General features: G+C 52.7%; 1 protein-coding gene across 1 annotated transcript in view; it reads left to right on the top strand.

Moving 5' to 3' along the window:
• The first annotated feature begins 2296 nt into the window (after positions 1 to 2296).
• ARHGEF18 (Rho/Rac guanine nucleotide exchange factor 18) overlaps positions 2297 to 16080 on the top strand; it is a 48956-nt gene continuing 35172 nt past the window's right edge. The window contains exons 1-10 of the mRNA XM_077788791.1: positions 2297 to 2372; positions 7385 to 7521; positions 7820 to 8319; positions 9919 to 10129; positions 10781 to 10895; positions 11523 to 11580; positions 11794 to 11838; positions 12122 to 12202; positions 12564 to 12669; positions 13190 to 13364. Coding sequence (XP_077644917.1) covers positions 2297 to 2372; positions 7385 to 7521; positions 7820 to 8319; positions 9919 to 10129; positions 10781 to 10895; positions 11523 to 11580; positions 11794 to 11838; positions 12122 to 12202; positions 12564 to 12669; positions 13190 to 13364 — 1504 coding nt within the window. The remainder of the gene's footprint in view (positions 2373 to 7384; positions 7522 to 7819; positions 8320 to 9918; positions 10130 to 10780; positions 10896 to 11522; positions 11581 to 11793; positions 11839 to 12121; positions 12203 to 12563; positions 12670 to 13189; positions 13365 to 16080) is intronic.

Here is a 16080-nt window from a genome sequence, read left to right as displayed (position 1 = left end):
GCGTGTGTGCCTCAGCCCACGGGGCTCGTTGGGAAGGAGGGGATGGCTGTGCCAACAAACCCGAGCCTGGACATGCCAGGGGCTCTGTCTGCTGGCCAAGAGCAGGGCAGGGGCACTGCCTTGGAGCTGAAGTCTTTGTCTCTCTCCTTTACAGGTGAATATGTTCAGTGCAGGCATTTCTGTGCTGCGCTATCACTTCACCCTGCATAAGACAGACCTGCCGGGCTTTGTGGTCCCTGTTGCTCCACAAGGTCGAAGCACACAGCAAAGACCAGGGACTCGTGGAGAGGAGCCCTAATGAGCCGTGGTGCAGGGAGCCCCCGGGCTGGGCTGGGTGTGCGGGGTTCTCAGGGCACACACAGCGGTTTTTCCCCGAAGGGAACAGGAAGCTGTTGCCTCAACAGCTGCTCCTCGCAGCCATCGTGACTTCGGGGCTGCCAGGGCACCTGCACCGGCTGCCTCGGGGAGCAGAGCCCTGCTGGCGGCTTTGCTGGACCCTTGCAGAGCCCGGGCCCGGCGAGGGTGGGAGCGAGCAGCACGGGGCACCGCGCTGGGAGCGGCATGGGAGAGGTGGGTTTGTTTGTGCCGTCGGAAAGGGGAAGCGGTGAGAGCGCTGAGGCGGCGGCCCCCGCCAGCAAACCGCCCTCATGGCCGCTGCTTCCCCCGTGAGGCTCCGCTTCCCGCTCTGCTCCAGCAGCTGGAGAAGAAGCCAGGGCTGCCAGATGTGAGGATCCTGCACGAGGAACCTGCCACAGGATGCCTCCCGCCCTCAGGGTAAGTGGCTCTCTGCACAAGCTCCATCCCACAACAGCGGGGTTGTCGCTCACCTTCCGCAAGGCCTTGTGAGGAAGCAGCTTGTCCTGAAGCCAAACGTCCCAGTGCTGGGTTTGGTGCAGCCTCCCTCCTGCACGAGCTTCAATGCAAAACATGGGCTGGGGCGGCTCAGCCTGCACGGGTTTTGCTCTGCTGCGAGTGAAGAGGAGGACGTGAGGTCAGGATTTAACCCCAGGTGCCATCGTGGTGGGCTCTGGGGCAGCGCGGGGCTGGCTGGGCACCCTCTGGGTGCTGTTCTTGGCTCCTGCTGCTGCTGTGCCACAGCTGAATGTTTGCAAAGACACCCTGGCACTGCCCACAGCTGGGTTTGGGCTGTGCACAAGAGGGGTCCATGCCCAGGATCCCCCAAATTCCACTCTGGACTGCCCACTCCAGGGCTGGTCCCCAGTATTATCAGGGAGATGGAAGCAGAGCGGATGTAGACAGGGCTGAACTGGACAGGCGACACTTTGGGGTTTGTGGCCAGGCTAGAAAAATGCTTTTTGACACCTGCTTTTAAGCATCACCTGCCTAGTTTGGACTTCAAGCTGTGGAGGTACCTGTGGTCATTCTCAAACTGGCTGGGCTCTGCTCAGTGATGCCACAGGCATCAGCTGAGCAGGAGGGAGGAGTTTTGGTGTGGCCCCAGAGCCCAGCAGCTGCACAGGGGTAAAACCTGGCTTCTTCTGCCTAATTGAGGGGTTGGAAGCAAAGTTTGGAGCCTGTCTGGGCTGTGGGGCGGGTACCAAATGGGAGCAGTGGGTTTAGAGGGTAGGGAATTGGGTCTCTTAGGGCAGTGTGAGATTGCTCCCACCTGCCTCCCTGTGTAGGAGAGCTGAGGAGGCCTTGGAGAAATGCCCTTGCCAGGGGACTGGGACTTGCTGTAAGCTGCAGGATGATGCTGATGTTGCAGATGGACAGGGTCTCTTGCCGTCCCTTGCACAGATTCTGCCACAGCACTTGAAAATGAGAAAAACATGTAAATAGGGAGCCTTCATAAACACCTTGTAAAGACATCAAGCCGTGTCAGTATCAACTCTGACCTCTCACTGAAGGTGAAGGTGACTCTTAGCCAGGTGAGAAGTGCCTGAAAGTGCTCACAAAGTGTTTGTCATGCTCACAGCCATGAATGGAGCAAGGAGATTTGGCAGAGGGGCTGTGGTGTGTTAACAGCTTGTTTTCTGTTTCTGTCTGCAAGCCTCCAGCGGCACGGGGGCTGTGTGTGCTCCGAGGCCCCTAACCCCCAGGCCCAGCTGTAGGAAGTCACTGACCTGCCACACAGGTGGGAATGCCAGGGACCAGGAATTTCTCTCTGGCTACGGCTTCCATCAGCTGATACTTCTGACAAAACACTTGGCTTCTCCACTCCCCCCTTGGCAGCCCCTGGGCTGCAGCCTGCAGCGCTGCCTTAGAGCGCGCTGAGCTCTGCCGTGTCCGTGCCGGCGTCTCCTGCTCGGGGCCGTACCTTGCACAGGGCTCCCAAATGTCAGACTCGCTGCTCAACCACTCCTGGCCATCGTTTTCCAAGCGCTGGAAGAAGAGATGGTCCTTTAAGCGAGGTAATGGCCTGTGGGGACAGGGGGCTGAGCGTGTGGCGGGAGCTGGGCTGTGGCAGGGACAGCTTGTCCTGGACTGAGCAGGTACCAAAGAACCCCGGGGGCCCAGGCAGAACTTGTTTTGAGGTGTCCCCCTCTCCTCCCTGCAGGGGACACTGCCTTAAGTACTGGTTAACACTTTTCCTTCCATTTAATCTTCTTTTCAAGGCACATAATTGCCTCCAGGAGCAGGGTAATGGGTTAAGTATCAGCCTTTTGGTTTTGTAATAAGTTTGTTTCGTGGCTGGCAATGAGCTGGATGTCCCGGTGCTTGCAGACAGCTGTCTCTGCATGCTGCCTGGCCTGAGTTTGGTGTTTGAGCAGATGTGGGGGAAAAGATTTCTTCAGTCTTTCAGTGAGGGCTGATGAGCAGAGCCCCTGTGTCCGGAGCCGTGGCGGTTTGGGTGGTCCTGGCTGGGCTTCCCTGTGTCCAGCAGCAGGGCTGGGAAATGGCAGCAACTGGTGTCAACTGGCCTCATTTCTGCATACGGTGCCGTGACTTGGAAAGAGGGAAGTGAGAGCCCCAGGAAGCAGGATGTTTGCAGTCCTGGAGGAGCCAGCCACTTGTGTCCTTGTGAGCAAACACTGCCTTCAGGCCGATGCTTTTGGGTATCTTTACCTGCAGCATCAGAGCTCCTGCTCCTCTTCCTCCTTCATTATTCCCCACCCACTCCCAGTTCTCTTCTGGTGTGGATGTGCAGGAGACCAAGATCCAAACTGAACAGCTGGGGGAAGGTTAATTCAGAGCAGGACGCAAGGGGTCCTGCAGGCTCTGATGTGTGGTGAGCCCCAAGCAGCTCCCTGAAGCCCCAACTGGACACCCCCCTCCAGCCATGCCTGCTGGGGGGTTATGGGCTGGCTGGGATCACTCAGGTGGGCTGATTTCACTAACAAATGAAGCAGCCTCATGGTGCTCCCAAGCACTGACTGCTCTGCAGAGGGCCTGGGTACAGCCAGCTCCCTTCAGCAGGTGCTTGCAGAGCAGTTTGTCCTGCTGGGTCTTGTGCTTGGGCACAAAATGCTCGGGTCTCACTCAGCCCCTCTCCCACGCTGATGTTCTGTAGTGTGGCACTCACTGGTCCATGTGGGCTCTTCCCTCGGTGCTCTCTGGAGACACTGAGGAACCTGCACAGTGATTTGGAGGGAATCAGAAGGGCTGCAGACCCCCTCAGCTCTGCTGAGACCCTTCAGCTGAGAGCAGAGAACAGTCCCAGCTCCCTGCTCCTCTGCTCTCCGTGCCCAAGAGCCTGGCCCCAGCAGTGTGGTGATAAGGCAGTGGCTCTGTACAGTGTGTTACAGTGTGGGACAGCTTATCTTCCCTGCTGCTGCCCAGAGCCAACCCCACCGCTGCCAGGGCTGGCCATGAGGGGCCCATGCCAGGCGAGGGACTGCACTTCAGCCCATCTTGGCACAGGGAGTTCAGCATTTGCTTTCCAGAGGTTTTTCCCTATAGCTCTGCAACATACGTGAAGGGCAGCTGGTGCAGGGCCAGGAGGGCAGGGGTGGGTCAGGGGAAGATGGAATCATTTTTATTTCATGCCTGTGATGCTCTCCATGGCTTCCCAACAGTCTCTATCCCTGACTGCTGGGAAATACTCAGACGTTCTCATCTTTCCTTCCTCCTGGGATTGTTTCACGGAGCAGAACTGCCCAGTGCCTTTGTCCTGCCGTGTTTGGTGTGGTCTTTCCCCAGTGGGAATGCAGACAGTGTTTGATGTTGGAGGATGTGACTGGTGTGGCCAGAGCTCACATCCATGTTTTCCTCTGTCATGTCCCCTCCCAGCGCCAGCCTGGGTCACTTGGGGACATGCAGCATCCTGCACCAAGCCAAGGGACAGGCAGGTGAGGATGGGACACTGCTGGCAGGGCTTGCTCCAGTGCTGGCTGCTCTGGTGCTGTCACCTGCTGTGACACTTGTGGGTGCAGCTCCAGTGACCAGCCTGTCTGAGGGAAATCAGCACAGACAGCTACAGGAGGGAGAGTTTGACCGGAGGTCTGAATTGGAATTAGGAAAATCTTTGTTGGGATCCAAGTGGCCTTGGGCATGGTTAGAACAGCATGAAGACTTAATGCTTGAGCCAGAGCAGCTCAGCCAGCTGATCATGCTGTCCCCACAGCATCAAACCCTCTGAGACCATCCCAGAGTGTCACATGCCATGGATGCCTGTCACTGCTTCCTTCCTCCCCACACAGCAGCCCAGAATCATCATGTTTCATCCGTGGGAAGCTCTGGAAAAGTGCAGGAACCATCCCAGCCCAGAAAGCAATGCTTCCTCTCCAGTTCTGCCCTGGGAATTCCTCTGAAGAGGCTGCTCCCTGCAGCAATAACCTTTTATGGTTTCCAGCCAGAGACGAATTAAGCAACTGCAATACCTAATCTGCTTAATGTTCTCCTAAAGCAAACATCATTTGTTCTTGAAAGTGTCATTTTGTTATCCCATCTCCAGCTTCATCTGAGGAAAGGTGACTGCTGCTGTCTGCCAGAGCCTGGGGGGCCAAGATTCCCTGTCCCCTTGCCACCATGCTAGAGCCTGGGTCCTTCCAGGCAGGTTCGAGGGCAGAGTACGGGAAACTCAAGGTGCTCCAGAGTTTGCCACACTTGCTGACACATTGGCAACCACCTTGATCATTGATATGGGCATGTTCACAGCCCCAAACCCTCCTCCTTCCTATGTGTGCTCCATGCTCGAACTTCCTCGCCCACCATCCCACAACCCAACGCCTGAAGGCATTTTCCCCATGAGCTCCTCCATCACCCCCTTGCCCAAGCGCCTGCTCCATGCACGGTGCCAGCCGAGGCTCTGGAGAGGGAGCCCGGCAGTGCCGTGGCTGGGGCTCACACATTGCCTAAAATGGTGTCCCCACGGCAGCCGCCGAGCGCCGCGCGCCGCTGCCCCGACCCCGGGCTCGCGGCGCCTCTGATTTATCGCGTGTTGAACCGAGTGTCTGCAGCCTCCGAGGAGGATTTAAGTCCTTTGGTGGATCTGGACGGGCTCTGTTGACTGCAGCCTATGCCTTGGCCAAATCCTGAGCCCTGCATGGCACAGGCAGAGCTCAGGGAATATTTTCCAGGCCTCCAAGGAGCTGACTCTGTTCCAGGGATCCACTTTAGGGCTGCATGGCTTGGTGCAGGCCCAGAGTAGCCTTGACGGGATGGCTGGACACTGCTTGGGAGGAAAAATCTCCTTGTTTTAGTTAAACCTTCAGTCCAGAGCTCTGGCCTCTGTCAGGCCACAGCCCTTGTCAGCTCCTGCTGCCTCCCAGGGCTTTGCTGCTCTCCCTGTGGGTAGTTCAGCGCTGAAGGGATGGAGAGAGCAAGGAATCTCCTTTTTCTCCATTCTTTGGATTGGTATGAGGGGAAGCACCATTTGTCCTGGCCACCTTGTGATGCTCCCCACCTCCTGGTTGCTCCCTGTGGGTCCATTCTACCTCAGCCATCATCCCAGCCTGTGTGGGGGCTTCAGTGGTTTTCATTGCCTGCCGAGAGCTTTGGCTGCTGTTTGCTACAAGTTCATGCAAAAATCTGTGCTGGTTCAAGGGTATATTCACTTCAAAATGCTGATTTTTGATTGCAAGCTGAATCCAGGTGCACTGAGGAAAGCAAAAGGTGATGTTTAATAGCTCATTAAATCTCTGCCAGTTGCAGATGCAGCGCAGGGGCATCCTGGGCAAGAATTGGTCTATTCATTAAAAATGTCATGTGAAGTAAATTTTACAGCCTTGCTAGAAAGTCTGTTTCAAATTTTCCCTGGTCTTGTAGCTAGAAACCCCTCAATTAAAATAGTGCCTTCAAAAGTGTTTTCTTTCTGTATTATTTATAGTCCTTCACTTGAAACCATCACACACATTTGAACACACCAAATGCTCCTTAAAACAGAAAATCTGGCATCTGCAGTGTGCAGCAGGATCCAAAGAACAAACCTCCAAACTCTCCCTCACGTTTGCTGCCTTCTTTTAGTTGGCACTATGCAATTCCTGGCTGAATTGTGTAGCTTTATAATCCACAGCAGGATCCGAACTTCACAAAAGCATATTTTTTAACAATGTCTTCCTTACATTAATGTTTTTATGCTTGATTTTCCTGGAGTGTGATGGGTTTCTAGCAGTTTCCTGCTGGTTTTTCCCATTGGATAGATAGGGCTGCTTACAGTCTTTTGCTGTTGTTCTCTGCATCTTCAGAGATCCACCACAGTGCTTCAGCCAACAGACTGGCTTTTTTCCCTTTGCCTCAGCCCTTTGCCTCAGCTGTGTGTGTCTCAAAGGAATAAAAAGCCTCCATGAGTCATGCAATGGTTCAGGGATTGTGGCTAAGGTTTACAGTGTGTCTCGCTCCACAGGAATGTGCTTCAGTCAGCTGGACCATCTATTGTACCACAAACACATCCAGACCTTGGTTTGTTTCTCAGTGAATTATCAGATGGTATAGGGACACTCAGGTTCACACTCCTGCCTGGGGAAAATCTACAGGAGTGATCTGGAACCAGGAGAATTATGTGCTCCCAGTATTAGGGTTGTCTGGAGCCACCAGTTTGCCTCCCAGCAACCTTTATAACCCACCCACCCAGGCATCCTTTATTCCTTATAGATGAAAATAAAACCACCGTCAGTATTTTTATTCCTAGATTTCTGTTTCAAAGGTCCATAATGTCAAAAACAGACATCAAAATGTGCTTAATTCTTTTACTGTGGAAAAAGCCTCTGCAGCATAGGACACTCTATGAGGGTCTGGCTGGGACAGTGCAAACCTGTCTTGCACATGCTGCAGGGGTGAGGTTTCTGCAGAGGGATGAGGTTTCTGCTGGCAGGAAATCCCTGCACCAGGTTCCTACAGGATCAAGGCTGCTGTGGTCTGGAGATTGCCTGGCACTGCCTGTCTGTGAAGGACCAGAGGGCATGTGGAGCATTTCAGTGCTGCAGCTGATTTTCAATCCCTCCCAGATGTCTGGTCACCTGCTGAGACCTTCTCTGTCTTGCAGGGTCTGACTGCAAGCCGTGCTTAAGGGAGTTCACTGACCACCCCAGCCCTGCCTTGGAGTATCCCACCCCCAAAAGCTTCCTCCCATCCCTGATTGCTGAGAATGATTCCTTCTGCACCAGCATGGCTGAAGAGAAGGCAAGTGTCCTCTTTCCTGCTGCTAGCACCATGCAAGGCAGAGAGCAGGGGCAGCAAACTGGGTGGTCAGCACCACATCCAGAGGGGTTTGTGGTGGAGGAGGAATGGGGGAAGGTGGTACTGATCCAGATTGTCAAGGAACACAAGGTTATGTTGCTGTGAGGGACAGCAGGGGAGGGTGACTATGAGAAAGTCACCTGCAAGTCTGGCTCTGCTCTGCACCCCAGTTTCTGCATGAGAAGTGTCCCCTTTGCAGGGTTGGTGTGAGGCTCTCAGAGGATTTCTGCTGCCTTTGCAGGAGGACTCATCTTCCACAGAGCTGGATGTGCCAGCAGCAGACTTGCACAGCAGCACGGAGGATCTCCTCTCAGACTCTGCTCTCCAGGGCACGGAGTATTACAAAGATCTGGGACTCCTGAGCCTGCCGTCTGCCAAAACAGCCCCAGACACAGCACCACAGCCAGAACAAGGATCCCAGACTGTGTCTGCCCTTCACTCATTGGAAGAGAGACCAAGGGCTCTGAGCAAACTGTCTGTGGATGTTGCTTTTTCCAATCCCGTTTCCTGCTCAGTACGTTATGGCGAGGCTGACTGTCGTTTTCTGAACAAAGGCCACCTGTGCTCCTGCGCAGCCATGCCAGATGATGGGACCAGCACTTCTGAGCATCCTGCAGAGGCAGACAATGAGCTGGACCTGCAGGAGGCCCAGGATTCCTTCCCCACACTGGTGAGATCGATGTCCACCTCCCGGAGGCACAGTTGGGAGAGCCCCATGTCACCCGTGGACTGCAGGCGCAGGTACGGTGGGACTGTGTACATATGTACATATTGGATGTACACAGTGCAATGGAGGGGTGAGGCTAAACATCATACTGCCTGCAGCTCCAGATGCTGCTGGGTGGTCTCCCTCCTGTCAGCATCTGCCAGAGCAGCTGGACACCCACTGCTCATGTTGGGTGGGATGTGGAAGAGGAAGTCCTAAGGCAGCAAGAGGCTTTAATGTCTTTTTGAAAGTAGGAAGACCCTCTTTTCCTGGTGTTGGGGCTGAGAAGTTTCTGTCTGGAGGGAATCTTGAACAGCATCAGTTGCCCCGATGACCTCCATCCTCTGGCTCAAAGGGAATTTTTCCCATCAAAGAGGGATTAAGAGAGCTCTGTCAAATCCTTTTTCTTCTTGTCTGTGAGTTGGCTTGGTGGGGCCTGTGCCTGCAAGCACGGTGCTGTGCTTCAGCCCTCTGCCCTCCACGTGGCTGCATAGGAGGTTGTGTTTGTAGCACGGTGCTGAGCCCTGGCTGGGAGCAGAGTCAGGCGTGGTATTCCTGCCAGCCTCTGCTCCTGCCACATGAATGCCTTGAGCTCCAGGTTCCTCCAGGAATGCTTTCCCTGCTGACAAATGTATTGATCTCCCAGCTGACTGGGATTTACGTGCAAGCCAACAAGGACTATTTTTATCTCTCCTCCTTATACGGTACCCTAAAATTATCTCAGCCTGAAATCTTGGCAGTCCTTTATCAAGCTCAGACTTTGGTTCTCAGACCTATTGTTGTCCCATGTGCCATGGATCATTCACAGTTTATGCTGTAACAGGCACATGAGTAACAGTGGCACAGAGTGGCTGTCGGTGTCAGGGACACGTTCTGTCTCCTCGCTGGGTGATGAAGCACGTGTGAGCAGGAGGCCAGGGAAGGGGAATACACCCCACTGTTCCCTAAGCAAACACTTCCTGAAGCCTGCCTGTGGCAGCAGGAATGAAGTGACAGTGATCTGCAGACAGAACCCATGCAGAGACTAAGATTTTCCACTGAGCTTTAGCCATAATTTTGCTTCTGTGTTGTCACTGGAACAGCACTTGGTGTGCAGGACACTGTGAGGCACTGGGGAAGCTGGTCCACCCCTCATTTTATAGAAAATAGTTTTATTCCTTCCTTAAATCTGGGCCCTGGTGGGAGAAGGATTTATGGCATGATGCCACAGTGGTGATGCGATAAACATCATCTGCAACTTCTAAATGCCCAGAGGGATTTTCCTGGATGGCAGCTGACAGGGCAGCAGCTCTGGGGCAGGCAGGACAGGCTGCTGCCAGGGTGGCTGTACAGTCTCAGGGGTTGCTAAGAGATCAGTGTGAGCCATCCAGCACTAAACATCCCGAGGGACCAGGGAGCTGGGGACTCACTGGTCACAGCCAGAAAAGCTGTTTTTAGCAGGCTCAGGACTTGGTGTCCAGGCTGACACTTCCTGTCATTTCCTTTCCCTCGTGCCTGCTGTGGGGTGCCTCCTCATCCCAGTTGCATGAGGTTGTTAGGACCACCCAGCCAGGAACATTGCAGGGGCTGTGCCATGCACAGCGTGTCAGGTCTGCTCAGATCTGCTCTGAGGCTTCTTCCTGCCCCTTGATTAGGTTCAGCCTGGATGTCACAGAGCTGGGCAGTGACCCAGAGCAGGACGATGTGGAGAAGAGGAGCCAGTCCTGCCTCCAGCCTCATGTGTCTCTTCAGCTGCCCAGAGGAGAACGGGGAGCCTGGAGCAGCAGCCGGGGTGGCACAGTGATCAAAGTGGAGATAGAGCCGCTGTGCCCAGACCTCGTGGCCAGCCCCGGCTTGCAGGAGGTGGTGAGTGTGGAGGGCTCGGCACGGGGGCAGCAGGCCAAGCTGAGGGTGCAGAAAAGCAGTATACACAGGTGTCAGCTGCAGGCTGGACTCCTTCAATGCCAGTGTGGAACCAGGAGGTCTGCAGGATTCTCAGCAAGGATGGGCGTTTTCAGATAAACTGCCCCATCTTATGGGATAAAGGCTCTGGGAGCTGTCTGTCCTACAGCCCTCTTTTGCCATATATTTAGCTGGAATTTCCCTTTCCTTGTGCCTGTTACCTCTTGTCCGGTCACTGCAGCTCTAAGAAGAGTCTGGCCCTATCTCCTCTCTAATCCTCTATCAGGTAGTTGAAGACAGCAGTGTCACACACCACACTCAGACACCCCTTCAACACTGCTTTGCTCTGGGGAATACCTTTAGATTAAATTAATATTAAAAGGACAATTGCATCACGGTGCTGCATGTCCAGTAAAAGTGAGAAGTGCCTAAGAAGGTTTCAGGCATGAGTGTCTCTTGCTCCAGCCTTCCTGAAGCCAACAAACAGCTGGGCCTAATGTTCTCCTGCATCAAAACTCTGCCAAAACAGGAGGGAAAGGGTGAGGGATCAGCCATGATGGAGTCGCCTTTGGTGCACAAAGCACCAAAGATTTCTGTGACTTTTTACTTCTCCAGAAATGTGTCAGCAATGGGAAGAGACTGAGGTCCAAGTCTGTCCCATCAGCCTGTGAGACCGTTGCCTCCCCTCAGATACCTCACAGTTTCAACACTTCTCTTTCAGCTGTGGAAGGTTGGTATAGACTTTATGCCATTAAATGGGTTCAAGGTGCGATTAAGAAGAAAAAAACCTGGAGCAGCCTCTGGAAGTGTGGACAGCCTCTGCTTTCCCTTCCACGTGGTCCCAGGAGCTCCTGAAATACTAAGCCAAGCTGGTTCTGTGTCTGGCCCTGGCTGGCAGCACAGTCTCAGCTCAGACGTGCCTATCCCCAGGGACACATAGCCACATAACCTCCCTGTGGCTAGTGCATTGGTCACTCCCTACTTGAGTCCCACCTGTGAGAATTGCCCTGGAGAAAAATGTGGTGATCTCAGAGCCTGGAAGCAGAGGGGAGGCTGGCTGTCATGGGGAAGGGCTCTGGGGTGGTACCAGCTCCTACCCTACTGCAAGCAGGACTCTCAGCAGCAAATATAAAGACTGGGGAGGGGAGGAGTAACACAGAAAAGGGATCTAGCCTTCACTTCCCTCACAGAAATGTAGAGCAGAAACTCCTTCCCTAACTGCTCCTGGCATTTCTTCCTCACCAGTCAGGACTGAGTGGGAGCCCAGCATGATTAACAGGGTCCAGTTGCATAGATTGCAAGGTGGTGCTCTGCAGAAGTGAACCAGGATTCCTGCTGAGAGCATTTTGTGTTCCAGGTGTTGAACCCCCTGCTCTGGAGATGCTGGAGAAGGACCACGTGTCCCCAGACCACGTGTAGGTATTGCCAATCCTGCTGGTTTGAGATGAGGGAGATTTTTGAGTGTGTCTGAGCTACTGAGGATGCAACAGCAAAGGAGAGCCCACTCCGTGCTGGGGCACAGCTGAGCAGTTCGTCATAAACCAGCACCTGAGGCTCTGTGGGGTGCAAAATGTCTGTATAAGGATATTTTCTAATCCCGTGCTTTTCTCCTGCCCCATCCTTGGTAGGTTAATTGTCCAGAAGGTACTTCAGGAGCTGAAACATTACCATGGGTAAGTGTGTCTGGGACAGAGATGTGTGGGGAGGTCATAGATCTGCCTAAGACACACCTGAAAAAGGACATTTGGTCCCCTGAGAGGCAAATCCCCAGGATACCAGAATCACTGATTTATTCCACTGAAACCAGGGTAGAATTGCAAGGAGAAGGGGCATTTCATGTGCCTTCTCAGTAACTCTAAAAATGTACCAGCCCCATCTAGAAAATGAGCCTTTCAGCTGACCCAGAAGTTCTGCTCTTGTGCTCTTTGCTGTGTCTGATGCCTTTTCCTTGCCCAGGGTGAAGCAGAGAGCTTGTGTGCAAGAAGGCAGCGATTCTTCCCAGCAGAACCTCACTTGGTTTGAGTTCCTCTCTAATGAGTAAGTGAGACAGTGGGTGACACACACTTTGCATTCTGAGAACAGACTGATTTCAAGTTCCCTCCATCTAAGCTCTACTGCCCCACTACTCCTGTGTGCAGGACACTGCTATCTGCAGGGGTTCAGCCAGGAGTGTGGCACTGAACAAAAACTGCACACATCTTTTGAAAGTTCAGCTCCTTATTTGCAAGTGTCTCATTAATAAGTGACATGGCTGATGCCAAAACAGATCCTCCAAGAGATGGAAGGCTCACACTTGGGGTTCTAAAGTAATGCTTCAATGAACTTCATCAGTAATCTCCCTAAGCTGGGCTTGGTTAGTGAATATCCCCCTTTTAAAGATATTTTGGTCTCCTTTCAGAAATGAGGACAGTGGGAAGAGTGATAAAGCAGAGAAAGGCACAAAGGTGATGCGACGTTTGAGTTCCCTGCGGAGCCGAGTCACTGGATCCTGGCAGAAGGATAAGGTGAGAGAGAGATGTTGAATTTGTGGAAGGAATCGTTAAATTCTTCAACTAGAAAAGGGGATCTGACTGTAGGGAACAGTTAGCTGGATTGCTTTGGGATGGCTGAGGCCTCTATGTTGGTCAGCAGATGCACTGTGACCCCTGAAGTAGTAGTAGTGTGTGGGACTGAGTGATCCCTGAATTCCAACCCTCCCTGCGCCAGGGCACGTTCTGGATGCTCTTATGCTGCCTTGGCACTGTTGTGCACAGTAAGAAGAGGCTGGGTGACTGCCTGGATCACTCTTTGTGGCAGGAGGAGCCTTGCAGACTGACAGCCAAGTGTGTCCTGTCCTTTATCACAAATGGACTTAGACTAGAGAGACTGGCCCAAGCCTTGGGAAGGCATTTGGGAAAAGCACTGCCATCCCACTGTACCTGCTGCCCACCAGCTCTCTGCCCACTTGTACAGTGAGGAAAGGGGGAAAGGAACATGTGGGCAGTGCAAGACCTGTGACCGAGCTGTGTTCTTCTCTCCTTGCAGGGTAAGAACAAAGAGCAGCTCAAGGAGAGAGAGAAGGAGAAAGAGACAAAGGAGACAAAAGAGAGGTGTAAAGATATCAATGGGCACCAGCTCATGCCAGGAGTTTTCTCCAGTTGCACCAGCTGCTCACTGTGTGCCAAACCTCTTGGGAATAAAAGTGGTCTGCAGTGCCTGAGTGAGTATGGCTGTCACTGCCTGGCTCTGCCCCGGCCTGCGCTCCCTGCCTGCCCTCCAGCCCAGGCTGTTCTCCTGCCTAAACCACTCCCTGGATTGCTTCACTTCTCTGCCTGGCTCGACTCTACCCCACCACTCTGCTTGGCCTGGCTTGGTTGTTTCTCTAAATAGCCTAAATCATCTCTGCATCCTGCCTGGCAATAATTTATCCTCATTTTCTTTGGCCACTTGACCATTTCCTGCCCCTTTCCCCCAAGGAGGGTTCTAGGTCAACTTCTCTTTTACTAATTTCTTTTTTATCATGAAGTTCTGCTTTGCCTGAACAAATGTCCCAACTGCCTGAGTGTAGCTGGATCTTTTAGGCTGTTTTGCACAGCCACGGTGATGTCTCAACTCAACATCTGCCCTGTGCAAGGGCACGGGGATTTCTAGAGCATCCAAAATTTTATTAATTAACAAAAAGTCAAATGTTGCCTCCCAGGAGGTGCATGGGTAAGACTGCTGCTTTTCAGCTCTAAGTAGTGCCAGCATGCATGGGCCTCTGTGCTCCCACTTCATCCTCTGTGGCATGGCTTTGGCTGACAAACCCTGTCCTTCCTCTTTGGGACAGGTACTCAGGGCACTGAAGAATGTTTTAATTCCCAAGGGTTTGTCTGTGGGCAGAAAAAAATTTCTGGAAATAGAAGGATTGCTCTCTTTCTCCTCCCTGTACCCTCAAGCAATGCTTGCTCTCTCAGAGGCTCTTAAGGTCAGTAAAACCTTTCTGGGGCATAAAGGGACTGATTGCCCTTGGACATGTGTGGTGAGAAATATATTTTCCCTTCAGGGCAGCTGGAGGGAAACTGAAAAGAGGCACAGAGCTGGCTATTAGTGAGCATTTTTCAGACATCACAGCAAAAAGTAGGAAGCAGGGAGCTGAATAAGAGCTTTGCGGATATTTAGAGAAAACAGAAATTTAATGTAAGGAGGCAGAGTTGTGCCTTGTCATTCCTGTGTAAGGAATCTCCCAGCCAGAGGCTCTGTTTGCAGTCCTGCATACTGCTTTACAAAAATACCTTACCCTGGGAGGATGCAGGCAGCCTTTGATACCCATGAGCATGGCCATGCTCTGTATGGTCTTGGGAACTCTGAGGGCATTTAGTGTGAGTGATTCTCTTCTGGACAGCCCTATGGAGATCTGTGATCTGGAGTTGGAGTTGGCTGTTGAAATGAGAGTGTGGCTCAGCGTGACTTGTCCATCATAAATACACATGGACTGTACATGAGTTATGGTAACTTTCACCTTGTTTTCCAGCCTTTCCATAACAAATCTGTGTTCTGTCTTGTGAACTTTCAGGAGAAAAACTCTGAGGTGGCTGAGGCACTGGTTTGTGTTTGGGACTCTGTGACATCTCCTTTTGGCTGCCCAGGCTAACACAGGCAGCAGAGCAGCACAACTTGTTTTGTAATATTCCCTTTGCAGTGGCTTGAACTGATGCTGAACAATCGGGCAGGGTTCTGAGATGTCCATTAAAATTAATGGCCTGTCTATGGTGAGGGATGGGGTGGGACTAGTGCTGTGACAGCTGATGGCCTGAGAGTGCCTATATTTGGATGATGCTGGGCTGAAACCTTTGCGAGCTGCTGCTGAGCTGGTGGTTGCTATCAGCAGCTCCCGTTACTGCAGCTCGGAGCAGTGTGTGGGCTCCTGACTGGTCCCTGATAGAGCTCTGGGACAGCAAGCTCCGTGGCCACTGGGAAGCCAGAGCAGTAAGCCTACATTTCAGAAGTGTGGGCGGCCAGGATGTGAGGATATTTGGCAGCGCCTCTTGTTTTCTCCTCGTGGACTTACATTGGAGCATCCCCACGCCTTGCCCCGGGCCAGCCCTGGGCCCATCGCTGGTCAGGTGCTGCTGTTGCTGCTGTTGCCTCCGTGGTATTTTTAAGTGCAGCACCACCACGTGGTCCAAGGCAAAACGGGCTTGTGGAAAGCAGGAAAAGATGGTGGTTAAAGCAAGGGATAAGCTGAAGGGGGAGGAAGGATGGGAGAATGATTGCAAGCCTGAGGTCTTTTCACTGTCCAGTAGGCACAAAAGGTCTGGTGACTTCCATGGCTGTGATGAGGTGGAGGAGCAAGAGCTCTTCCTGTTAGAGGTATGAACAGTAGGAGGAATTTTGCATTTAAGTCAGAACAACAAAACATTATTCTGCTAGAAACGTGTGTGAGCTGTGAAGAAATTGGGCAGCTTGGATAGCCTGGTACATGGTAACTCGTTTCTCTCTCCCACTGAATCCTCCCATCTATTCTCACTCCTCATGACACAGAGACTCCCAGAAGAGAGGCTGTGTTGTGTGTTGAGAGTAGAGATTCAGGAGAGTCTCTGCAGCTCACAGATGTGCAGTTAGGAGCCTGGTAGAGATGAAAAACAAAGAGGAATGATTGCAGACACGGGGATCTCGACAACAGTGGCCACCCAAACTCAGCCGTTACGTAAATGATGAGCTGTGAGTCCCTAGGTTTATTGTTCACCTGGAAATAAGAAAGCTCCTCTTGAGCCTTTGCTATCATGGGTGGAGAAGGTTCTGTGCCTAAATTAATCCTCTCTTATAAACACGCTTCCAGAGTTTATACAACGAGAATTAGATGAGTCCCAGGGAAACCCTGACAGGAGGAGAGCTCTCCAAGGAGGCTGTGCCATGGAGGCAAGCCAGGGATATGCTGTGGAATACAGATGGAA

The sequence above is a fragment of the Lonchura striata genome, chromosome 28 (genome assembly GCF_046129695.1).
Source record: "Lonchura striata isolate bLonStr1 chromosome 28, bLonStr1.mat, whole genome shotgun sequence".
Taxonomy (NCBI): Eukaryota; Metazoa; Chordata; class Aves; order Passeriformes; family Estrildidae; genus Lonchura; species Lonchura striata.
Note: the sequence above shows the minus strand (reverse complement) of the source record. Positions and strands in the feature narration are given on the sequence as shown.